This window comes from Triturus cristatus, chromosome 5_1, assembly GCF_964204655.1.
Source record: "Triturus cristatus chromosome 5_1, aTriCri1.1, whole genome shotgun sequence".
NCBI classification, from domain to species: domain Eukaryota; kingdom Metazoa; phylum Chordata; class Amphibia; order Caudata; family Salamandridae; genus Triturus; species Triturus cristatus.
Genome location: NC_140587.1, coordinates 815,514,078 through 815,541,547, shown reverse-complemented (window position 1 = coordinate 815,541,547; position 27,470 = coordinate 815,514,078). Strand labels below are relative to the sequence as shown.

At 46.7% G+C, this 27,470-nt stretch overlaps 1 protein-coding gene across 5 annotated transcripts in view; it reads right to left on the bottom strand.

Moving 5' to 3' along the window:
* CEP192 (centrosomal protein 192) overlaps positions 1-27,470 on the bottom strand; it is a 1,978,693-nt gene that overhangs the window by 1,205,417 nt on the left and 745,806 nt on the right. For all 5 annotated transcript variants that reach the window (XM_085605862.1, XM_085605865.1, XM_085605864.1 and 2 more), the window contains exon 22: positions 21,402-21,632. In XM_085605862.1, coding sequence (XP_085461988.1) covers positions 21,402-21,632 — 231 coding nt within the window. The remainder of the gene's footprint in view (positions 1-21,401; positions 21,633-27,470) is intronic.

The following is a 27,470-nucleotide window of genomic DNA, read 5'->3' as shown; positions in this document are numbered from 1 at the left end:
CCTACGCAACACCACAGAATGAACCAACCACCTCCGTAGCTACGGAAGAAGGGGACAGTGTATTAGGGTGTGGAGATAAGTCCAGCTTGCTGGGACTCTCCGTGTTGCCAACCTAGTTTAGTACATCCTCCCACCGAGCAGCGAGAAGGTCCTCAGACCCCCCTTCGGTCCCTGGCCATTTGAGAGGCCAAGAAGGACAAGGGGCTTGGGGAAGGTGAAACAATTTCCACCCTCGGAACAGGAATTGGAGAAGGCAGGCTCGATATAGTCTGGCCCTGGAGGCAACGACGCCGTGCTCGGAATGTTTTAGTATTTGGCGTGTCCTTGCCCTTGTGCAAGGAAATGCCAACCCTTATAAATAGCCTTGCCTGAGATGCCTGCCTCTTATATCTGAAAGAGACACGTTAGTGATGGATTCCTTACCTTAGAATATTCTAAGGTAAGGAATCCATTACTAACGTGTCTCTTTCAGATATAAGAGGCAGGCATCTCAGGCAAGGCTATTTATAAGGATTGGCATTTCCTTGCACAAGAGCAAGGACACGCCAAATACTACAACATTCCGAGCACGAGGACTGGTTCTTAAGGGAGGGACATATAGGATACTGAAAGACTGCACCTCTTGCTCAACCCGAGCACTCTGTGTTATGCTTTGCAGGTTTGGGTTCCTGCGCATATATACATTTTTGTATAAATTAAGCACCACAATCCCCCATGCAAAGCCAGTGCGATCTGGTAAAATTAATAAAGAAAAACAACTCCTGCCACTTGGCCACAGCCAGCTCTGTGGGGTATACTAGACGATGAGCAGAAGTGCTGTGTGCCGGCCCCCGTTCCTTATAACTAAGCATTTGATGTGAGGGAGGAGACAAGACAGAAATAGACGGACAGAAGTAATAAACATAGTGCTACCTCTAGCCCATTTTTTCCACACTTAATTCGACCTGAAATAGCAAAACTGTACTGGAGCCACCTTTTAACAAAACAAGTGCGGTAACAAACAAAAACACTAAATTAAAAAAATGGGGCACAAGAATAAAGACACTAGGCAGAGTGCTGAACTAATTCCCCTGTATCAGGCAGGTGTCACAAGTTACATTGAGATAGTGTAAATTTACTTCAGGAATCTAAGTGCACTACTGCACTAAAGCACTGCGAACGATAATTTTTGGGAGCATTTTCAGTCCCTAATTTCTTAAGGGCAAGGTAAATGGGAACCAGAAGCAATGAGAAAGCATTTATTGTCAGGCAATGAGAAAGTAATTGTCAGGCACTAGACTGACGTTATTTTTGTGATTACATGATAATCACTATCATCATGTCTGGCCTCAGTTTTACATTCTGGGCTCACATGAGTACATGAAAAGTGTTCTTGCCTTTTAAAGGCCCTTCACAAGCCCCTCCCAGGTTTGTCATTTTCCAGCTTATAAGAAAGTTCTTGATTTTGGTTGGTAACAATAACATACCTTACAAACAGGCCTTCAAACCACACTGCCATTTAGAAAACATTTCACAGAACATCTACTATTATTGCCAAGCTTAAAGATATTCCATTTTCTGGCCTCAGAAAGATGGAAGGATTTGCTGGGATTCAAACTATTGTCCAGCAGCTCACCAGATGTCAACAGCCAGCATTTAACTCAATTGATCAGATTGAAACCATTTTGTTTACCACTACTTAGGATGTAACTGGAGTGCAGTAAATATATGGCATAATAATTTCAACAACATTTGCATTTCTTGTAGCGGATATTACAGCAAGATACTAAAGTGTGTGGTTTGGTTCAGACATTTTCTATATTCCATTTTAAATTTCTCCATCACCCACCTGCACTGATGGTTTATAGTGGTCTGGTTAAATGTGGTCTGTATTTGTATTTTGTAACCCATCAGCATATATATAATCCGAGGCAACATGGCGGTACTGATTATGTGTGCTGATCAAGTAGCATACGAGACAGAGGATACTACAGAAAGCCACAGGTGACATGGAGGAGAGAGAGTTACAAGTGGTAGGAAGTGTTTCAGTTGTAAAGGTATATTAATAACTCTCCCTCCGCGAAAATGGCTTACAGAGCCGCAATAAGAACATACAAAAACAACATTCACATCGCGCAGGCAACCTTCTTTGAAAACAAAATCAATACAGCCGCCTTTAAACCCAAGGAAATATATAAAATCGCAAAAACCCTTCTCAAACTGCCAGACAAACCCCCCAAACCCCCTTAATGCACAAACCCGCTGTAACTACCTGGCTGAGTTCTTTTTCCAAAATATACAAACCATCTACACCTCCTTTCCCCACATCCAACCCCCCATCCCATCCACCAAGCAGGGTGAGCTTAGACTTTGTACCCCAGTAACACTCAGGAATTTTCCACATCTTGACCCCACCTCGCTTGAAATTATCATGCGTCAGGTGAAATCCGGCACTCCCAACGACCCAGCGCCTCCATGCAATCTGCTAACAGTAATCAATCACATCCTACCCACTACCCTCAACCTGCTTAAGGTCCATTGTCCACCGGGACTGTCCCATCACCATGGAAGCAGGCCATGGTGAAGGCTCTCCTTAAAAAAATCCTACCTGGACGCAGACAACCCAGTGAACTACCGGCCAATCTCTCTACTACCATGGCTAAGCAAGATCCTTGATAAACACGTCAATAGCGCTCTGGTTGAATTCCTAGAAAATAACCATCTACTCTACCCCTCCCAGATGGGATTCCGTCCCATGTACGGGACCGAGACCGCCCTCATTGCAGTTACAGAAGAGGCAAGGAAGATCATGGATCAAGGAGGATCTGCTGCCATCATCCTCCTCGACCTAAGTGCCGCCTTTGACACTGTAAATCATACCATCTTACTGCAAAGACTCGCGAGCCTAGGAATCTCCTAGAGCGCTTTGGCCTGGCTCAAGTCCTTTTTGTCAGACCGCTCATTTAGGGTCTTCGAGGGTGAAACCATCTCCCCTAGTAAGCCCCTCGGGTGCGGAGTGCCACAGGGCTCTTCTTTGAGCCCTACGCTCTTTAACATATACATGAGCCCCCTAGCTGAGATTGTCCGTCCTTTTGGAATAAAAATAATCACATACGCAGACGACACTCAGCTAGTGGTAGCCCTCAACCAGCCACCCACCGCACCCAACCATTTGAGGGACTGTCTGGAAGCAGTGTACTCATGGATGACATCGTCTTGTCTCAAATTGAACGGAGACAAGACCGAGCTGATGCTCCTAGGTAACTCCCCCAGTCCTACCATCGATCACCTATGGCTCACCTGCCTCGGATCCGCCCCCACAACCAAGGACTCCATCAAAAACCTTGGCATATGGCTGGACAAATCCCTTAACTTTAGTTGCCAAGCAGCCAAACTCTCAGCTACGTGTTTCGGTCTACTCAGGCTCATTCGGAAAATCCTCCCTCTTTTACCCTTCCAGGCAAGACAGACTATGATCCAAGGTCTGATTTTGTCGCGCCTCGATTTTGGGAATGCCCTCTACTTGGGAGCCCCTCAGGCCACCCTACATAAACTGCAGGTCATCCAAAATTGCGCAGCCCGTACTCTCCTCCAGACCCCTCGCCGACTCTCCATCAAACCCGGACTGAAAAACCTTCACTGGCTACCAGTAAGGCAAATAATTGAATTTAAAAGCCTATGCATCATCCATCGAGCCTTCTGGAAAACTGGCGCCCTTATTAATCATCCACTGGCCAGCCCCTACATACCAAACAGACATCTCAGATCAACTTCTTCTTTCCTCATCACTATCCCCAGGATCAAAAGAGTCAGATGTGGGGGCCGATCATTCTCCTACAACTCGGCCAAACTATGGAACGCTCTACCCCTTCATCTCCGATCAGAGCCTAGTCTTCTCCCCTTTCGTAAACAGTTAAAAACCCTACTCTTTAACACTTCTGATTAAGCTCTTAATTCTCCACCACACGTCTGTCCGTTAGCACTGGGACACCTCAGGGTAGCTATCGCGCTCAATAAATCCTCATTTCATTTCAATAAGTAAGGAAATCTGTGAGGTACTCAGCATTGTTATCTTAAAATCTGTTCTCAAGTTATGAGGTTATACAGAATAAGCAACTACCTACGTCATCATCATATGAAATATCTTTATTGATATCATAACTGCACTTTCACAATGGCCCCATTAACCTTCTTGCTTTCTCAAATGTGTTTGAAAATGCACCATTTGCCCACCCTATTTTCAAAATGTTCTCAGGGGAGAACCCCTCTGAACTCCTTTTATGGCAGTCAGACTTGCTCGCCCACTACAGGTCACCAATCCCAAACTTTCCCACCTCACCACTTTCAAATGTCACCAGCCGCCACTGGCCTAGACACTGCTCATTCACACCTTCAATTACCCAGGTAGTACCCATGCAGTCCAGCAATCCCCCTGTCACTCCCCGTGCATTCCTCCAGTTACCCAGCCAGTACCATCTACTAAACCAATCACTTCGCCAATATCCAAGCACTTATAAATTCACCATACACTCTCCTTGCACCACTCTAATCATCCAGTCACTACCCATGTACTCATGCAATGACCCAGCCACTAACTCATGCACTTCTACAATTCCTTGAACACTACCCAAGCGGTGCAGCCATCTCCCTGTCACTACCCACGCACTCCTCCAATCACGTACATACTACACATGTACTCTTCCATGCACCCTGGCATTATTCATGCACTCCTTAAAACACTCAGGCAGTATTGCTGCAGTCATGTAATCAATTATGCACCCACTACCCGTTCACTTGTACAATCTCCCAATATTAGTCACATAATTATCGGTAAATGAATTCACTTTTATTTTTAAAAAACTATATATTTTTTTATTTTTAAAAAACTACATTTGAATAAGAATTGGAAAACTAAGAATTTTTTTAGAGGGCATTGCAGTTAGAAATTATCATTTAAAAAACCTTTGAAATTCAGTGAAAAAAACATAGGTTTCAGGGACGTTATAGTTAGTTGGACATTTCACTCGTACAAAACCAGAGAAATTCGGCCGTTATAGTTAGTTCAGCTAATTATAACTCACGCCCCCCGCATTGCACTGCTGATGACGTCACATATTACATCATTCATGACATGGTCAGTGACAGCTCAAATGACATCACTGATGACATCATCCCCGTCATAATCTGATGCAACTCGTCACGACCTAATATAACTTTTGATACACCCACTCTAAAATCCAGAGTACAATTTACAAAACCATCGACACACCAATACCAGTTACTACATATGCACTCAGTGATTCATAGGTCTACACACATCCACTCATTCACCCATACAATCACTCATACATGCAGTCACTCATCAATACAGCCACTATCACATGCAGTGATACAGCCATACAGACACTCACACAAATCGCAACTCATCCATTGAATTACTCACACATCTAGTTAATCATACAAAGAATCAATAACACTTCCATTTACTCTCCTACACAGTTATACACACACCACATCACTTACGCATACAGAAACAAACGCATACTTACTCTCTTATACAATCACTGACACAAGTACACACTCATCCATACAGCCACTCTCACAATCATTGACTCTCACGTATAGCAATTTATATACTCCAACTCTAATATACACTGCCTTTTACATCTGTACCACTGAGACATCCAATCACTCACCAACACACCCATACACACACTCACCCACCCACCCACCCATACAGCTGTTTCCACATGCACTCTTGAAACAATACACCCAGTGAATCAACCATTCACACATATGCACAGTCACACACCTCCCACCCACAGACAAACACACTCCGGCACCCATACAATACTCTGGCAACCAATCAAGAACCCATATAGACACTAATGTAGCTACTGACCAACCCATGCAGCAGCTTACACAACAGACAGGCTGATACAGACAATCACACCGTTTAGTCATATATACACATACATATATACATATACACACATATATATATATCCTACTGGCGGTTGCCAGTAGGTAGTTCTAGTTAGAACCTAGTTTCAACAGGAAAAGCGTTTTTTGATTTTCCAATAACTTTGGCGCCGTTTGACGAATCTTCAAAAAAATTTCAAAACTAATTGTTTACTCAGGTCAGCTTCAGTCTCGAAAGTTTTGGGGTGATTCGTAAGGGGGGTCCCAAAACGTGTTTTCTCCATCTTAACTTCTATAGGAAACTTTAGAAATGGCTACAGCCTGAACGGAATTACACCAAATTTAGCAGAGAGAGAGCTCTTGGTCCAGAAAGCACACTTTCTTTTAAATGGTGTAATTCGGTTCAGTAGTTTTTGAGATATTTAAAGATTTCCAGATATCGATATTTGTGAATTGTGAGATCGGAGTGACTGAACCGTCCTGAGCACGAGCTTGCCTCTGATTGGCTACCAATAACTTCAAACCAGGAAGTGTTGGCAGCCATCTTGTGCCTCAGACCGAGGGAAAAAGATGACAGTAACATTAAAAAACAAAAAAGGGGGCAGGGTAGGAACACCCTGACCCCTCAGGACTGCTCAGGGGGTCCCACAGGAACCACCAGGCCTAAAGAAGCATATATATATGTATATATATATATATGTATTATCTACTGGCAGTCGCCAGTAGATAGTTATAGTTAGGACCGTGTTTCCATAGGAAATCCGCAACATTCTGTTTGGAATAACTTTGGCGCCGGTTGACGAATCCTCGCGAATTTTTCAAAACTAATGGGGCGCTACACTCTGCTCCTACCCTGAAAGTCTCGGGGGGATTCGTCAAGCGGGGGCTGAGAAAAAATGGGGGTCCCAAAACGCGTTTTCCCCATGCATTTTCCCATAGGACCTTTAGTCCGAGCTACAGCCCGAACGGCTGAACATAATTACTTGAAATTGGGCAGAGAGGTAGTCCTCAGGTCAGGGATGTGCCTTTTGCAGGTCTGGTGTAAATCTGTTCAATAGGTCCTGAGAAAATAGCATTTAAATCAATATATATATCTGTAAGCGCGCTCCGTGCGCTTACGGTAAGCTTACCGTACGCGTACGGTGCCGTGCGCGAGCTCAATTCTGATTGGTGGTTACATGACTGTAAACATTCGAATCGGTCGAAATCAGAAAGTATCGGCCGCCATTTTCTGTCTCTCGCACTGAAAAACAAAGGTTGATAACATGAAAAGGGGGCAACGAAGAGAGTTGCAGACCCCGTAGCGTTCGTCAGGGGGTTCACGAAGGACCAAAAAGTATGAAAAATAAATGTAATCATTTAAAAAAAAAAATCGCGGAGTGCGCGTACGGTAAAAAAAAATAAAAAAATAAATAAAGAATTAATCACATTTAATATATAAATCTAAGGACCCCCAAGGGAGAAAAAAACAATTGATATTTTGTACATGGCGAGGCGTGCACGGTACGAACTGCGCAACGTGGGCGCTCGGTGCGCGAAGCGCACCGAGTGCCCACAGCGCGCGCACAGTGCTCGAAGCGAACCGTGCGCGCAAAAATTAAAAATAAATACATAACTTAGCATTTAAAAAACCGTACAAATTCACTGAAAAAACCATAGGTTTCACACAAGTTATAGTTAGCTGTACATTTCACTCGTAAAAAAACAATGAAATTCCACGTTATAGTTAGATCAGGTAACTATAACTTGCGCGACCGCCACTCTATCAAAAGGATGATGTCATCAGTGATCTCATGAGTGATGCCACTGACCATGTCATGAGTGATGTAATAAGTGACGTCATGAGCAGTGGATTGCGGGCGCGCAAGTTATAGTTACCTGATCTAACTATAACGTGGAATTTCATTGTTTTTTTATGAGTGAAATGTACAGCTAACTATAACTTGTGTGAAACCTATGGTTTTTTAAGTGAATATATATATATATATATATATATATATATATATATATATATATATATATATATATATATATATACACACACACACACACACAGATATATATATACACACACACACACACACACATATATACACACACATATATATATATATATACACATATATATATATATATATATCCATCCAGAAATCGCTGGTGCGTGGAAGACGTGGTAGACATCTATAGCTCCAAAAACACTCGTGGACACGGACCTTTGGTAAAGTGCTTATTTTAATCGATTTGTGAGGCTGTCGTCATAACGTTTCGGCTCCGTGGAGCCTTGATCACATGACAACGTCAGTAAATTACAAAGACCAATAAATAGCCAGGGTACAGAGTTCAAAGTGCACCGTTTGATAGCATGTGACCTTGGGTTTCATGAATATAGAGAAAATACTACTACACTCGCATAATATTATGCAAAATGCAGCAAATGGCTTGATCCCAATATACAGCAGGAAAAAGAAATTTTGCATGTGCAAATTGTCGCAATAATACATGATAATACATTTTAAGACAATAAATAGATAAATAAGTTAAAATAAAAACATACAATCTATTTATACTTGTTAGTGTCACCCTTCTTGGTCAGGGCATATCCTGTAATCATGGCTTAAATGCCTGTTAAACATATGCCTATAGTCCTAATTGAAACCAGACATTGGATGCTATTCTAGTAGGTAACAAGTTAAAGCAACACAATAATGGCATAAATGCCAAGAGCATCGATTATCTAAGTGATTGACACACTGATATGTGTAAACTAGGGCCTTCAAGTAGGGGACTACAAACTGCTGTCTGTCTCTAAAGTTAAAGGGAAGAAACCTGAATGAATAATAGCGGTTGTTTGCAAAGAATATGTATCAATAGGTCTCACATAAAATGTATCAAGGCTAAAATGGATTCATAAATAGATTCTAATAGAATTATATGTGCATATGTTGTGAAAGGGATAAAAAGGCAACTAAAAGTCGTGTATCTCATCCAACGTTAATGTGTAACAATATAATATTGGATAAAGATATCTTTCCAAATCACTGCAATCAGATCAAGAAACACTTGGTTGTCCAGGAACAGAACACATAAAAAATATCTCATTGATAAACTGTGAATAAGGTGGAACTTCAAGTATAATGAATGAAGAGAGGAGACAACGGAACACAGTTAGAGTTAAAATTGGTTCATCAATAAAAGAGGATATTCTAGAAATCAATTTCATATAGAATCAAATCTCACATTCAAGGTAAACAAGTATAAAGGTCCTCAGTCGTGTTGAGCCCTTTCGGGTGTTTAGTATCAAGGCATAATATGTATTGGGTTTCTAATTTGCGCAGTTTCGCCTCCCTATTGCCACTTCGTCTGCTCGCATTAATAGCATCAATGACATAAAACTTGAGCTGGCGACTATCACTGTTGTGGGACTCCCTGAAGTGTCTGGCCACTGGGTATGTGTTATCCTGATTATTGATTGCCCTAAGGTGTTGAAAAATACGTTTATGCACCGGCAATTTGGTGCTTCCCACATACCTTAATGGACACGGGCATATCAGGATATAAACTGCAAACTCCGTTTTACATGTAAGAAGCTTGGTGATCTGGTGATCCAAGCTACTAAACCCGTCCTGATAGATTCTAGTGTTCATACCTTGGAGACATGATTTGCATGTTTTGCATTTGTAAAAGCCTGTGTTGGACTGTAGCCATGATATTCTCTCAATAGTTTCAGGATTCGTATCCACAAGAAGATCCCTCATCGAAGGAGCTCTACTGAAAGTAAGCGAGGCACGTGTTGGTAATGAAGCACCAATGACTGGGTCATTAAGTACAATGGGCCAATTACGATTAATTATTTTATATATGTCTCTATGCTGCTTACTATATCCTGTGATAACCCTGAATGTATTGTTCTTTTCTACATCAGGAATGAGACTTAAGCTTTCAATTGGAGAGCTTTGGCTGATAGCATAGGAGCTCAGAAGTTCCTCCCTGGTGTACTGCATAGATTTGCTAATGGCACTGTCAATGACTTTTTTAGAATAGCCTCTTTCAAGAAATCTCATGCTGCTAGAAAGTTGTACCGTGGTCAGATCTACTGGATTACTGCATACCCTTCTGATAAGTAGCATTTCCCCATAGGGGATGCTAGCTATCAGGTGGGCCGGGTGTGAGCTCCTAGCATGTAATAATGTATTACCAGCTGTTTTTTTGCGGTAAAGTCTAGTTTCCAATACCCCTTTGAGAACATAGATTTCGGTGTCTAAGAATGTTACTGACGACTGGCTCATTGTTGCAGTGAAGCTTAAATTATAATCATTACTGCTGATTTCTCCAATGAACTTCTTGGCCAAATTCTCTTCACCCCGCCAAACAATGAATAAGTCATCGATAAATCGATACCAAGCTACCACATTGTTATTCATTACTTCATTAAATTGAGTTCTGAGGACCAGTTCCTCCCAAGCTCCCATCACTAAACAGGCATAACTTGGCGAAAAACTGGCCCCCATAGCCACACCCTGGAGTTGAAGGTAGAGCAAATTATTATGTATATATGTGATCAAGGGCCGGAGGGCTCGAAACGCGTCATGATGGCTGGTGTCTGAGGAGTCTGAATAAACATCTTTGCGCACTGATAACGTGGTCCCTGCTCCGTCAATCAGACCAGCGGCAGAAAACTGCAAACGGAGTGTGCTAACACATATATATATATATATATATGTACACACACACACACACACATATATATATTCACTGAAAAAAACCATAGGTTTCAGGGGCGTTATAGTTAGCTGGAATTTTCACTCGTACAAAACCATTGAAATTCCCCCGTTATAGTTAGTTCAGCTAACTATAACTCGCGCGCCTGCAATGCACTGCTGATGACGTCACATATTACATCACTCATGACATGGTCAGGGAAATCACTCATGACATCACTCATGACATCTCAAATGACATCACTGATGACATTACTGATGACATCATCCAGTGAATGTGTGTTTTTCTGAAAACTACATACGTTTTATATACTGTATACCTCAAGGTCGATGGAAGAATAAATGGGTATATAAGTGTCTAAATGGATGATTTCTTTTTGAAAAATTGATTGTATAACTGACTGATTAATTGTATCTTAGTGAATACATGGCTTAGTGAGTAATGTTTAAATATGTAAATATCTGTATCAGTCTCTCACTTTGTGTATAAGTGGCTGCATGGGTTGGTGAGTAGCTACATGAGTGTCTATACAGGTTATTAGTTGTTTTTTGAGTATCAGTATGAGCGTCTGAGTGTCTGTATGGTTCGGTGGGGGGTATTACGTAGTGCATAGGTGCATGAATGAGTGACTCACTGTTTTTATGTGTTGAAGACAGCATGTGTGCAAGACTGTATGGGTGGATGAATGTGTGCATGAGTGTGTTAGTGAGTGAATGACTGTCTCAATAGTGTCTTTATGAGTAACTACATATGTTGTAAACTAGTATATGTGACTATTGGTGAATATAAGTGAGTATATGTGAGAGTGAGAGATTGAAAGAGTTCCTGTATGAATAAGTATGTGTTTCTATAAGTGATTGTTTAAAATACTAAGTATGTGTAAGTTTCTGTAGAAGTGTGGTGGTGTGTGTATAACTGTATATGCAAGTAAATGGATGTTTAATTCTTTATTAGCATGAGTGACTGTGTGTGAGTAACTCGATGGATGAGTGGCGTTGTGCAACAGGATGTATAGGTGTATGAGTACATATGATGAGTGAGTACATGTACGAGTGACTGTATAGGACTGTTGGTGAATGAGTGGATGTGTATGTGGATCTTAAAATTACTGAATAGGTTGTTGTAACTGGTATTGGTATGGCCATTGTTTTGAAAATTTTAGTTTCTATTTTTGAATGTGTGTATCAAAGGTTATATTAGGGGGAGAGGAGGTCTGCCACTCTAGCACAAGGATGATGTCATCAGTGATGTCATCAGTGATGTCATCAGTGATGTCATCAGTGATGTCATCAGTGATGTCACTGACCATGCCATGAGTGATGTAATATGTGACGTCATCAGCAGTGCATTGCGGGCGCGCGAGTTATAGTTAGCTGAACTAACTAGAACGGGGGAATTTCAATGGTTTTGTACAAGTGAAAAGTCCAGCTAACTATAACGCCCCTGAAACCTATGGTTTTTTCAGTGAATTTAAAAGGTTTTTTAAATGCAATTCCTAACTATAACGTGCCTGAAACCTATGGTTTTTCAGTGAATTTCAAAGGTTTTTTAAATGCTAATTTCTAACTATGCCTACAGAGATAGGACATGTGAAGGAAGAAGAAAAAACGCACAGAAAGAAAAAAAAGAAATGCAGAAAGTAGCAACAGAAGTCCTCAAAGACGAAGAAAAGTGCAGGAAGAAGGATAACGTGCAGAAAGAACAAACAGAAGAGCAGAAAGAAGCCTTGTTGCAAAATCATTCTGTAACCTCAACTTTTTCAGACGGATACTGGTGGTAACTGAGTCTGACTAACCAGTCCTAGTCAGTGCTATGTTAAAAGACACTTAGAATACAGTGAAAACACCTACATACACTAGGGAACACTATGCGCTGGGGTCCCCCTGTGATTAGCATGACCTCCTCTGTAAGCCCCTAGTATATCATAGGGCAGGGGGATTAAAACTACCTCTTAAAACGCGCCACAGGGCGTGTTTGCACACGTCACCTCAGGCCCCGTCCCCTCCCTTCCCCACTGTGTAAACACGCCCTGTGGCCATTTTTTAAGTTCCGGGATTAAGTCCCCTTGAATCCTGAGGGTCCAACTAGACCACTAGGTACCTCCAGTAAGCGCCACAGAGCCGCGTTGCAGCGAGATGTAAAAAGGGGCACGGCCTGGACCACCTCTCTGCAACGCAGCGCAGTGGCGCTTACTGGAAGCACCTGGTGGGCTAGTTGGCCCCCAGGGTCCCTCAGGATTGTAGGGGAATTATTTCCCCAACCTAAAACGCGCCATAGGGCGCGTTTGCACACGTCCCCTCAGGCCCCGTCCCCTCCCTTCCCCACTGTGTAAACACGCCCTGTGGCCATTTTTTAAGTTCGGGGATTAAGTCCCCTTGAATCCTGAGGGTCCCTAGGGGCAAAATAGCCCACTAGGTACGTCCAGTAAGCGCCATTGCAGAGAGGTGTAAAAAGGGGCACGGCCTGCACCACCTCTCTGCAACGCAGAGCAGTGGCGCTTACTGGAAGCACCTGGTGGCTAGTTGGCCCCCAGGGTCCCTCAGGATTGAAAGGGAATTATTTCCCCAACTTAAAACGCGCCACAGGGCGTGTTTGCACACATCACCTCAGGCCCCGTCTTCACCACTGTGTAAACGCGCCCTGTGGCCGTTCTAAGTTGAGAGATTAAGTCCCCTTGAATCCGAAGGGTCCCCAGGGTCAAACTAGCCCACTAGGTACCTCCAGTAAGCGCCACAGAGCTGCGTTGCATAGAGGTGTAAAAAGGGGCGTGGCCTCAGATCACCTGTCTGCAACGCAGCTCCCTGGTGCATACTAGAGATACCTGTTGGGCTAGTTGGCCCTCAGGGGCCCTCAGTATTGAAGGGGAACTAATTCCCCAACTTACAACTGGCCAGGGGGCGCGTTTGCAGAGTGCTGCAAGGAGGGGGCGTGGCCTCCGGCGCGATGCCGGTCTTTTATTTATTTATTTTTTTTAATAAGGGGGGCTGTGTGGCCCCCCTTCTTTTTCTAATTTATTGGCCCTGGGGACCCCATCCCCCAGGGCCGGCACCCTAATTTTTTTTGTTGAAAAAAATTAATTTGGCCCTCCCAAGGCCTTAATTGGCCCCGGGGAGCCCAACCCCCGGGTCATGGCTTTTTTTTTTTTTTTAAATTCTTTAGGAGGGGGGCTACTTTGCCCCCCTCCTCAGGCCACTTATGGCCTCGGTGACCCCATCCGGGGCAGGCCTTTGTTTTTTATTAATAAAAAAAAATATATATTTATAGAAACACCTGGACAAACCGTATGCACCTATCACCATGACGATTTGCGTGATATTCATTAAAAGGCGACTATGCATACAATGAATCCACGTGGAATGTATTTACACCGCTAGTGAAGCTCGGACTTGTCTGACGCCCTACCGTGCCTTATCCCGGCGCCCCCGCCGGTGGGTACTCTCCAAGTAGACACCCTTGTCGTTTATTTATACAAACATGGATAGCTATTGACTGGCACATTTAATACACACGCACACCAAGCCATTCAAAGGGGATTCGACAAAAATTCGACCAAACTATGCAAGAAACCCCCTCACGGTTAATAAAACATACATCTACCGCCGGATGTGTAATACTTTTTATTTTACTCTCTGGAAAGGAGACAAACCTCACTTGAGAGTCACAGCGTGCTCCTGGCTGAGCCCAATGCTGTGTTACACCCACCAGTGCCCGCCGAGTGCCACACACCTCTGTGTTGTATTCCACCATCTAGTGTGTTGGACTTGGCCCTTTTTCCCTCATTTTTTTCGTTTTTGTAGTGTTAAGGTGCAGGTGTTCCCCTCACCCAAGATGGCTGCCACAGGCCCCTGCTACTGCAGAGTGGCCTGTTTTTGTAGCACCCTAGCTGCCAGGAGCTGGCTGGGACCCACAACAATGTTGCGATACCAGCCCGCCTTTTTGTCCCATAGTTAGAATGGGGAAGCTCCTGGAAGAAGCTGGAACCTTCTAGAAGGGAGGTGGGGTTTTACTTTTGCCGCCTTGGCTAGAGGTCACCTGACCTAGGGCTACTTAAGAGTGGGAGGGAGACTTGTGTGGTGAGTTGGCCATTGGGGTGAAGCAGAGCTGGAAGAATCCACCAGGAGTGTAGGCGGTAGGGCCTAGCCAGGGACTTATGCCTCTGAGAGTGACAGGATTTAGGTACTGCCTAAGTGAGTGAGGTGCCCTGTGAATCCCACTGATCTTGCCCAGTAGTAGGAGGACCCAGAGACTCTCTGCCAACCTGACTAGGAAGGACCTAGTCGCCCTCTCCATCCCTACCCCTGTAACAGAACCCCTTAAGGGGGCCAGATACATCTGCGCCAAAAGACTTCATCTGTCAACTGAGAACTGAAACCTAACGTTAAGAACTGAGACTGCATGACAAGAGCGAGCTGCAAGCCTTGAATGCCAGAGCTGAGACTGCGTGTCCAAGCTGACCTATCAAACTAAATGCTAAGCCGATTGCCAAGTCACCGGGGATCGACCAGGTACTAGCGCTGTGACCCCCGCGCTCCCTGCCCTGGTCTGGGACCCCCGGCAGCGTGCTCCGCTGAGCACCATATCCCCATCCTTAATTTGAGCCCCCCCCCCTGCGACGACGAAGCCAGCGCACTCACCGCCGCGGCCTGGAGAAGTGCCCTGCTGTGTCGTGAGGCCCTGGAGGAGTGCCCTGCTGTGTCACGAGGCCCAGGAGAAGCCCGGGGCCCCGTCGCTGCCGTCGCAGCCGGGTGAGGAGGTGCGCAAGGTCGGGGCCGAGTTCCCCCAACGTCGTGAGGACGGACGCCTGCTGACGCCGAGACGGAGGTAAGCCCGGAGGCCGAGATCCCCCCTGGTGCGCCCCCTGCTGGTCTGGAAACCACACCGCACTTGGCCCGGGTTGTCCCCTCCGTGGGAGTCCCCTCCCCTGCCTGCGCGACGGAGAGACCCCGCCGAGGGATCCTGTCCGTGTCCCCCCTTCTGTAATACTGAGAGCGGTGCTCTGTGAACTGCACCGGAGCATAGGGACCCGCTCCGCAAGTCCGGTCATTCTCCCCGCTGGAAGCCGCCCAAAGAACTGACTGACATTACCCTCGTGTGGCGCTTCACGCCACCGACCCTGCTTCCCCAGCCGGAGCGACAAGGAATGCGAGTAGCGCCTTGTGTTATATGTTCTACTCGAAAGTAATTGTTTGCCAGGAAATGCGAGTAGCGCCTTGTGTTATATGCTCTACTCGACAGTAATTACATGCCAAGGGATGCGCATAGCGCATTGTGTTATATGTTCTGCACGAAGGTAATTCCATACCAGGATCACGAGTAACGTGTTGTATTATATGCTCTGCTCGACCGTAATTACCTGCAAATGGTTGCGCGTAGCGCTTTATTTCATATGCTTTACTTCACAGGATTAGGGGCCATCGATTACGAGGAGCGCTCAGTTCCACAGGCGCCATGTTAGTGAACCCAATGTGTCCCCGTTCAAGTATTACGCTTAGTTAGACGGCCGGTTCAGGGAAAGACTTAACGTAAGCGCGCACAGCGCTAGAACAAGGTTAGGCACTGCATAAATATCACCCAGAGTGTCGAATGTAATGTTATGATGGTATTATAATTCATGTATTACCTTGTTATTTCCTGAACTGCATCTGACCAGCTATACTTGGATAAACTTGAAGTATTGGCATAACTTGAACGGTGTGGCGTCCCTTATTGTGTGTGTCCCTAGTCCATGAGAAGCGTGTGGTGTATGGTTGCTTAACACATAGCCCTCTGGTTGCCCGACCGGCTCGCACCACGCTACCGCCTATAGGGCCTGGTGACCCCAGGTTCCTACATAGTGCATATGCTATGACACTCTCTAGCCCATGTGCACTGCAACACCACCCCGTGAATATGTCATGCCACACTTGCCTTCGCACGGGTTATATTGCCCCATCTAACGTGCCTTCCTTGATGCCTATGTTATAACGCACAGCGCTATGCCATACATATTACAATCTGGGATCCATATCTTTGTCACAGTGCATATGCAACGTTACACTCCCCAGCACATATTTTATATTAAAACTTTAGAGACTAGTTAGGTTACACAACACCGCCCTGTGCATATTACACTCCAAGGTGCATATCGCATAGCACGCGCTAGTGCCTGTGCTATCTCACGCTCTCCAATCAATCTGTCATTGCGCACAATGTATTGCATATTATATTTCATGCCCCGGTTCATCTTATATCACACTTTTTGGTGCATAGTTTATACCATATACTATATCTAGTTTTCATTTTCAATCGTGCTCTCAGGACTATGTTCTATATAACACTACGTCCACCTACCCTTTTCACGGGCATTGCATTTTGTGATGGGGGGGTGGAGGGTGAGGGGGTGTTTGTCAAGTGAGCCCGGAGTCACAGTCACAAACGTCCTCTTCTTCCTGAATAAAAGTGAGATTATGCTGCATACTTGTTCATATTTTAAGTAGTTTGCACAGACACACGTTTTAAAAACAATAAAGTTCCTAATACCCACCTTCTCAGAACAGTTAGCTTGCTGCCCCATCCACCTCCTCCCTATCCTCTGTTGTCTGAATCCATGGACTAGCCTCCTCCCTCCTGCCATGCATGGTCTGATGTGCTGCCACTGCCCTCCATTTAGCATGATGTACCAGTCCACTCCTCCTGCCCTCCATTGCCCAATTCTATGGTCTATCATTGACCTGCTTAGCCTCTGTGCTTAGCTTCCTGCCCCTATTCTCCAACCCCCTGCCCTCCGATGTCTTTGTGCATGCCCCTGCTCCATCCGTTTTGCCCACCATGTTCCATGGACCTGCCACTCCTATCTACTCTGAGTGTTCTGTTGAGCTGCCACTCCCCTCCCACCTGCCTAGCATTGTCAGATGATTGTAACCTGTCCCTGCCACCTCCACCCTGCCTGTCCACAAGCCATGCCCCTATCCCCTTCCTCCTGTCCTCCATGGTCCATTTTACTGCCACACCCTTCTGCCCTCCCTGGTCTGTTGTGCTGCAACTGCTCCTCCTGCCTGCCCCGCGCGGTCTGTTGTGAGGCCCCTTCCCCTGAACTCTCTTGTCTGTGCCCAGGTCCTGACCCTCCCTTCTATCCTCCATGGTCCCTTGTGCATGCCCCTGCACCCTCCTTCTTTCCCATCATAGCCATTGTGCTGCCACTAACCCTCCCCGCTTGCCATGCATGGTCTTCTGTGGTGCCATGGCCCCTCCCACCTTCCCTGTGTGGCCAGCTAGCTGCCCCTGACCCCCTCCCACCTTCCCTCCATGGTCTGTGTGTATGCCATCATAGTCTCACTGTTGCTCTCCATGGTGTGTCTTGTTTCTAGTGCCCATCCTGCCTGACCTCCATGGTCATCTTGCTGCTCCTGCCGTGCCCCCATGCCCCCCGTTTCCATGTGCAGACCCCTATTCCCTCCCTCCTGGCTTGTCTGTTCCATTGTAATGCCCCTGAACCGTCCCTCTGTCCTTTATGGTCTGTTATGCTGCACCTTTCTCTCCTGTCTGTCCATTATGGTCAGCTAGCTACCATTGCCTCTTTCCCCTCTGTTCTCTGTTGTCCATGTGCATGGTTCTGTGTCCTCCCTGTTGCTTTCTATGGATGATTGTGCTGCACTCCCGTCCCGCATACCCTGTGTGGTATATTGTGCTGCTGCAAACCCTGATGCCTGCCCTGTAGGGCCAGTTTGGTGCACCTCTCCACGTCCCCCTGTCCTCTGTTATCCAAGTCCATGTCCCTACCCCAATTCCTCCTGCCTACCATGATGCGATGTACCATACTTGCGAACTTGGTAAGAGGGAGATTTTGAAAAAAAACTGGGGTACTGATTTTCCCCTTTGAGTTACATTGAAAAAGAGGAGATTGTAGACAGGAGACAGATCAAATAAAGCCCATTTGAGCTTAAAAACATTGGACTTTCCTGGCTGAATCGGGTCTGTTGGCATGTATGGTTGTACTACCATTGCCTCTTCCTTCTGCCCACAATGGTCTATTACATTGCCACAGCCTCTCTTGCCAGTCCTGTATTGTTGGTTTGTTGCCCCTGCCCCCCTTTCCACTGCCCTCCATAGTCTGTTGTGCTGCCACTGCCCTTCCTGCCTGCCCAGTGTGGTCAAATTGTTGCCTCTGCACTCTCCTACCTGCCTTCAATTTTCAGAGTCCGTGCCCCTGGCCTCTGCCTCTCAACAGTATCCAAATGAACAACTAGATTGCCAACATTCTATATTTATTACAAAGGTGTGGAACGCCTGACGTCATCTTGATGGAATCAAAACTGTAATACCTAGAGCATTTCCTTTAGAAATCACATATATGAGAGGGTCTTATTTGCATCAAAGTTATGGTTAGTGCTCTAAAAAACTAAAATAAGGACATATTTTCTGAGTTTTCAAATAGCGACAAAGAAGTTTTAAATTATTTGTAATCTTTATGTTTTTTTATCCAGTTGACCACTTGATTAAATGTTGCACCTAGGGGAGAGGATGTGGTGTTACTTCCAGAGCTGCAGACTTTGCAACTGGGGAACCAGGTTGGAGTTTCTGCTTCAGCTCAACATTCTGTGATTCTGATCAAATCACTTAGTCTCCCCATGTCTACAACCAAAATGAATTTGATCTTATGGGCTCATGTAAAGCACTCCAATACCTGACAAGTCTGCACTATATAAAACTGCAAATACACACAAAATAAGTGTTTTGCACACTTCTGTCATTGGGCTATACTTGGGCTACATCTGGGTGATATTTGTGCTACATTTGGGCTCTTTTGTCTCTGGTGGCCATTTTGGGAGACTTATTTGTTATGAAGTTTCCTAATTTCCTCATTTACTGCAGTCTCCTCAGTAGGAAATACTTTCAGTTTTTTACTTTGGTTACATCAAGAAGGTATTCAGATATGTCACACATTTGCCATAAATTCTGAATGTTAGCACTCTAGTTGCTCATTAGATCACTGTAGTAAAGCTACTACTCACCAGGGAAGTCTGCTGCTGGTATTCAAAGTGCATGTTTCAGTCTGCATGTCAGAATTTTTTTATGAAATAGAAGAGGATTTGAGAAGTCAAAATGTGCCCTAATTTTTCTTTCTGCAGCACTAATCATAATTTCTATGGCAAAATGAACCCCCTCATTTAGTTCCTTTGTAAATTAAATGTTTTAAGTGTTACCACTTTATTCCAATCAAGATGGCTTCAGGTGTGCCATACTTTTGTCATAAGTAAGACTGTTAGCGCTCTAGTTGTTCGTTAGAACACTCTGGGACATTCGGTCATTGGGCTATACTTGGGCTACATCTGGGTGATATTTGTGCTACATATGGGCTCTTTTGTCTCTGGTGGCCATCATGGGAGATTTATTTGTTATGAAGTTTCCTAATTTCCTCATTTATTGCAGTCTCCTCAGTAGGAAATACTTTCAGTTTTTTACTTTGGTTCCATCAAGAAGGCATTCAGATGTGTCACACATTTGCCATATATTCTGAATGTTAGCACTCTAGTTGTTCATTAGATCACTGTAGTAAAGCAACTGCTCACCAGGGAAGTCTGCTGCTGGTATTCAAAGTGCATATTTCAGTCTGCATGTCCAAATTGTTTTATGAAATAGAAGAGGATTTGAGAAGTCAAAATGTGCCCTAAATTTTCTTTCTGCAGCACTAATCATACTTTCTATGGCAAAATGAGCCCCCTCATTTTGTTCCTTTTTAAATTAAATGTTTTAAGAGTAACCACTTTATTCCAATCAAGATGGCTTCAGGTGTGCAATACGTTTGTCATAAGTAGGACTGTTAGTGCTCTAGTTATTTAGAACACTCTGGGAAGCTGCAGGAAAACACAAAGGAATCAACTGACAGTCTCTGCCCTTGTTGGATGTACATGTTTTACTGAGAATGTCAGACTTCATTCTCACATGACTGAGAAAGATAATGTGAATTTACAGAAAATATGCTCTCAGTTTAGCTTATAGATCACCTTCCAAACCTCTGTGGGAAAAGCATGGGAAAATAGTTCTCTCAAACATGATTCATGATATCACAGCAGAAGGCTTTTTCACATGGTAAAATCACCTTAGAACACACCACAATTCCTAAAATCAGTATGGTACCATCAACAAATGATTTATAATGTAACTAAAGTCTTAAAACCTTCTATTAACTGCAATGCTTTTTAATGAGGTACTATCATGTATATTGGTCCCAAGATGGCTGCCAACACTTCTTGGATGAAGTACTGACAGCCAATCAGATCTCACGATGAGATGTGTGGTTAGGCTCCGCCCAGATATATCTATCTTTTTAACTCTAATTTTCTCAGAAACTACTGAACGGATTTACACCATTTAAGCAAAAGGCACAAGTCTGGACTGAGGACTACCTCTTTGCCAAATTTGGTGCAATTCCGTTGCGTCAACAGGTCCTATGGGAAAATGCATGGGGAAAATGCGTTTTGGGACCCCCCTTTTTTCTCAGCCCCCGCTTGACGAATCACCGTGAAACTTTCAGGATAGGAGCTGGCCAAAAGTTTGGAAAATTTCGCGAAGATTCGTCAATCGGCGCCAACGTTATTCCAAATAGAATGTTCCGGATTTCCTATGGAAAATATATATATTTATATAGAGAGAGACTACAACTTCATTAAATACTCCTTTTCAGTATGTCATACGTTGCAAGTTAATACTTATTTTTATTCCCACAACACCTAATTGATGCCATATAACAAGTAAAATCTCAACGTTTTATTTACAAACAGCTCACACTTCAAACCTCTTACCTCAATAGAAGGATTTTCCGCGAAGGCAGTCAAAATAACCTTTGGGGCCAAAACGTCTGATTGAAGTGGAGGATTTCCATTAGTATTTACAGGCCAAGAAGAAACACTGAGCACATATTGGAAGATTCCAGGACGAAGAGGCACAAACAGAATTTTAATATCTGATGCAGCACGAGGCCCAATAGCCTTATTCTTTTCAAAGATTAAACACTGAGATGCCAAGGTATCAATCTAAAAAATAAGGTAAACATTAAAACATAAAAATTATACCTTCTAGAAAAAAGAAATATATATATGAAATTAGAAAGTAAAATGACTAAGCTACGACCACGATTGCCATGACCAATCACCACACTGATTCAACCTCTGCAGAAGAGCCACAATAGTTCAAACTGCTATCACCACCCTTTTCCCTTAATGTATTCTGCAGTGAAGCCAATGTAGCATGGGAGCATGAATACAATAAATATCACCATGGCTTAAAAAAATCAGTTCAATAAGCTAAATAAACCGCTTGCAAACAGGTTTAGTTACTAAAAATAGACTGAAGTCAAGGAAGTCTTTTGGCTCAAATGGTTACTTTATGATGCAAGTCAAAAGGAAATAGAAAGTTCCTGAAATGCAGATTGACATACAAAATTCACAATGATATACAAGTGGTTTATTTTTTGTCCAAATAGGTCACGGGAATTAAGTGCAGCACCACTTGACAAGCCATTGCAGACTGAGGCCACTCTCCCTACCCAACATGGTCGCCAATGCCGCCCGGGCTTCATCTCAGCAGCTCCAGTATGAGAGGGACGAGGTTCACACACCAACGCGATGGTGTGGAAACTGCTCCCAGAAGCCCATACACAAGTGCAGGACTATGACCGCAAGATTGCAGCAGTAACCCTTCACCCTCGTGAGGCAAGTTTTAGCCTCTGCTCATCAGTGATTTGCTTTGCAATGTTATGCTATATTAGTCTTAATATAGCGTACAACTAATCCCCAAAGGGATATCTCAACGCTGTGATGATTTAAAAGCAGCATTAAAACAACCAGGTTAGTGCATGCTCTGATGTACAAAAGAAGCGTGTTTGAATGGGGCGGTCCAAGGTAACAAAAGCCTGCCACCATATTTGGCTGTGCGGATACACTGGGAACATGGAAGCAGTTGATTACTAGATCGTAGGTTTCTGTACGGAAGGTACTAAGCAAGTCTGTCCTAAAGGTACCTTGGGCCAGAGCCTGGGAAAGCTTTGTAGGTCAGGCAGGAAGTTTGAATAAGGCTCTCTTTCAAATGGGGAGTCAGTGTAGAGCTCTAAGTGTAGGAAAGGACGGTGGAGGCAGGCTGTTTACCATACGGGCGGTGGTGTTTTGGACAACCTGCCATTTTAATAGGAGGGATTCGTTAGAAGCGAGGATTAGGGCACTGCCATAATCCAGATGGCCGATTATTAATGCCTGGTTGAGTGTCTTCCGGGAGCTCAAAGTAAGCCACTGAAAGATTTTCTTGAGAAGGAGCATAGTGCTAAAGTACGAGTTACTTACCTTCGGTAACGATGTATCTGGTAGAGACGATTCTAGCCACAGATTCCTTCACGTAGAATTATCCCAAGGTGTGAGACTGGATCCGGAAACTTTTGCCACAGCATCCCTGCACGCCGGGGGAGGGGCGACATCAAGCGACCCCGCCCAGGCATCGTTCGCGCACGTGACATCAGCGAGGTCACATGAGACCCACCCCGGCGCAACTATGTCAGTTTTCTTCGGAGAACTATTCCGCACCACAACGCGGAGTCACCAGATAAAAAACTGTGGGAGCATGGGAACAGTGTGCGAAGAGCAGAAAAGTTGGAAAGAAACGGTGACTAACACCACCACCAGGGTAGTGCCAACACCGCAGACCCCAAGGGCAGAGAAAGAAGAAAGAAGAACAAGCAGAAACCTGTGCAGCCACCCTGCCCACACATAGACAACCTCCCATCCCAGTGCCCCGAAGGGAAGAACAGGCATAAGTCATGGCACAAGGAGGAAGCCCACCCCTCATCCTGAGCAGGGAAGGGGACCAGTCCCAAGACGGACAGGGACAACAAACCACCAAGCCACCCCAACCTAGAGGGCAACCATCCACAAGGACAAGGGCAAGACATGGCCAGAGGACCTTCAAACCAGAGGACAGCAATGGAAGGGAGGGAGGGGAGGGAGGGGAGGGAGGACAAGGATGGAAGCCAACCCCCCCCACAAACCTGGAGTAGCCAGAGCAGCAGGGCACCAGCGCACTGAAACCCCATCCTCCAAAGAATCAAGGGAGGAAGGAACCAGCCCCAGCCGGAGCCACCCGTTAAGAACAAGGAAGGCACTCACAGGAGACACAGCCCCCCGGGAGGCGAGTACCAAAGACCAACCCAAGGGTCCTCGCAGAATAGGGGAGGAAGGGCGGGCCATGAAGGAATCTGCGGCTAGAATCATCTCTACCAGATACATCGTTACCGAAGGTAAGTAACTCTTACATCTGATAGAGACTACTAGCCACAGATTCCTTCACGTAGAATAGATACCCTAGCAATACCCCCGGGGAAGGAGGGTCTGCGAAAGGATCCCACCAGCCAGAGCAGAGGGCCCTACAGGGGACCAGAGCTGTGGACTAGGTAGAACTTTGCCCCTACCAGGCCAAGAGAACCCCCACAAGCAGAACCCCATCGACTCCAAGGGGACGTAGGAGAAAAAAAAGGCTGAAGAGGCTCGCACAACTACAGCAGAGGAACCAAGGGCAGGGCTGAGAGGTCGAAGCACTGCACTCCCCACAAGGCAGCACAGCTTCCGTCGAATGCCGAAGGTTAGAAGAAGCCTAGAGAGCCCAAGGAAACTAGGGAGAAGAAGGCGAGCCCACTCCAGATGGAGAGCAGCCTGTCAGCCAGAACAATGCCAGCAGTCAAGTCCAGAAGCAAGAAGAACAGCTTGAGGCTCCAGGAAGACCAAGTAGGCAACGCCTAGTAAGGGACATCCCAGACCACAGAACGGAAGCAGGGAGAGAAGGAGAGGCCCGGACCACCACCACGACCTCAGGGAGCAAAGCAACCTACGGAAACACCAAGGAGAACAGGTACCCGAAGGCGACCAGAACCCTCCAGCAGAGCATAAACCATATAACAGCTACCATAGCTCCACATAGGGCACCTGAAGTCCCAATATAGGGGAACCCTCTTTGGAAGAACTTCCGCAGCAGAGGAAGAAACAAAAGAACCACGGGGAAAAAAACATCCCCGCAACCGGCTTAACAGCAGCCCAAGCAAGCAGAAGGCCCAATCGCAGGGCCAAGTCTGCGCAACAACTCCTGCAGAACTCACACACAACAGCAACAAGGGGCCATCCAGCAGCCAACAATGCCAAAGTCCCAAGGAAGGACGTAATCGGCCAAAAAAACATACTCCACAACCATAACCGAAGCCTAAGAAGACCTAAAGGCAACCCTAACTCAGAAGTCACTGAGGAGGGAATGGAGGAGGAGGACGGAGCCCTGCCAAGAGCCTCAGGATGGCGGAGTCGGCCGGGGCATGAACCAAGAGACTGCCATCAAATGGGAGATCAATGAGCCTCTCCCGAATATTTTCAGGGAAGATGCCATCCTGAAGCCAAGCATGGTGACAGAGAGCGACTGAGGAAGCCATGGCCCGGCCTCGCGCCTCAGACGTCTAGAGCTGAGGGGAGAATAAACGCCGCAAGCTCCGGGCCATCCAACGCATGGTACCGCAAATCCACCAGAGCAGACTCATGGGACACTGCAGACCCCAGAGACTCAGCAGAGTCCCACAAACAGGAGGAGGCCCTAGCCAGTACACACAAGGTGTTAAGGGCCCGCAGGGCCGCGCTGGTCGAGGCGAAAATGTTGCGTCCCCAAGTGTCCAGCCAGCGGGCCTCCCTGGACAGCGGAGCCCACAGGGGCGGTAGGGAGGGAAAAGCAGTCCGCAGAAGGGGACTGGCAACTGAGGGGTGAACGGACAGGCACGCCGGGTCACGCGACGTCAGAAGGTGCTAATGCAGAAGATGCAGAAGGACCGGGTGCCCGGAGGCAGGACGCCTCCAAGCCCCTGTAAAGGCAGAAAGGAGCGAACCTTCAAAAGGAAGCAACATTTCCCTCCCACCAGAGCCCTCGTGGAGGACCTCCAACAGATGGTCTGCTGGAAAGTGAGCCACCGGGTCGCCCATGCGTAGGATGCCCACAGCCATGGACACCGCGTGAGTGAAGGCCGCATCCGTAGAGCCCCGCGGTGGAGAAAGCAACTCCTCTGTGGGCGACGGCTGTAAACAAGGCGGCCGTCCCCGAGGCCAAGCAGGGTGGGCAATGGCCAGACCTGGAAGTCAGGAGGTGCCGAAGAATGAGGGACATGCTGCTACTCCGACGGACACCCCTGCCGCAGAAAGGGTGGGTAGCCACCCTTCGACGCCGGTGAAAAAGACACCACATGGCGACCAGTCTCCGGGGAGGACGACACCAAAATGCAGCCTGCCTCCAGAGAAGGAGCGTCCGAAGACTAATCCGCCATACGACCCCTTTGCGGAGCCGTGGAGTCTGCCGCTTGAGGCAGGACACCGGCGCCATCCGGTGTCGACGGGCAAGGGACCTCCAAGTCGCCCCGCACCGGAGACCGGAGTAGAGATGGAGCCGCACTGACCTCAGAGCGGCGCCAAGACGGCCCCCGCCGAGGCAACCACCTGCGTGGGGGAACAGGATGGGCCCAGGGAGGGGCCCGAAGGAGGCGAAGGTCACTCGGCAACCCCTGTGGCGGCGCCAGGGACGATACAACCTCCGACTCGCCCTCCAACGACGCAGCCGCCTGCGAGGAGGTACGAGAGGGGCCCGGAGAAGGATGAGGGATCTGCCCTCGACCCAGAGCGGGACGAGGAAGGGCCACTGACCCCTGTGGCTCTGCACAGTCCAGCTGCTGCCGGCGCCGTAGCGGCATCACCTCGGCCTTGGAAAGGACCACCCTGCCAAGGGACCGAGAGGGGCTTGGGGATGCGACCCGAGCCCCGGCGTCCTCCAGCGATACCACAGGGACCCCCGCGGGTGTTTGCGGCGAGGCAGAGATGTCGTGGCCTGAAGGAGGTGCCCCGAGGAACCACACCCCAACACCACCACATCCTCCAAGCCTGGATCCGACCCAGTCGGCGCCGGAGTCACCGGCGGCGCAGCGGAGGGCCTTGCGCGAGGCGATGGATCCGCCGACGCCCCAGGAGTGGAAGGAGGAGGAGATGCCAGCGAGGCCTGCAAAGCCGCCGTGTAAGTCTCCATTTGGACTCTCGATGCCCCAACACCGGGAAACGGTGGATAGGACGATACGCAGGGCCACATCACCTGCGGAGAGTCTATGCCCCTGGTAGGCCGAGAACCAGCCCCCGGGGACGAACTGCAACACTTACCCACCAGGGAGCGACGCTCACGTGACATTGGAGAAGGACGACGACGACTACCACGGCCGGACTTGAAGCCTTCCGCCGAAGCAGACCAAAGGGAGGACGTTGACCTGGAGAGACACGGCGAGAGAAGTTTCATGCGGCGCTCCCACCGCGACTTCGGCTTCAACTTTTGGCACGCCGCACAATCCGAGGTGCCATGATCCTCCTCCAAACACCACATTCAAATGAGGAGAGGGTCCGTCGCCAACATAAGACGCCCTCAAAACGTGAAGTCTTAAAGTTGGAAGGCATTCGCACACTTCTCCCCCCAAAAAAGAATGGAAGAAAGGGGGGCCTGAAACAGGCCCGCAGCAAGGAAAGGATCCGCGTTGCACGCGAAAAGGAAAAAACTGACGTAGGCGCGCTGGGTTGGGTCTTATGTGACCTCGCTGACGTCACGTACGACACCTGGGCGGAGTCGCGTGATGTCACCCCACCCCCGGCGCGCAGGAATGCTGTGGCAAAAGTTTCCGGATCCAGTCTCACGCCTGGGGATAATTCTACGTGAAGGAATCTGCGGCTAGTAGTCTCGATCAGGAACAAGTACCACAGACAGAGATACTCTGGTCTCTTAGACAGTTTATCATCTAAGAGTACGCCCAAGTTCCTAGCTGTGCTACTGGGCAA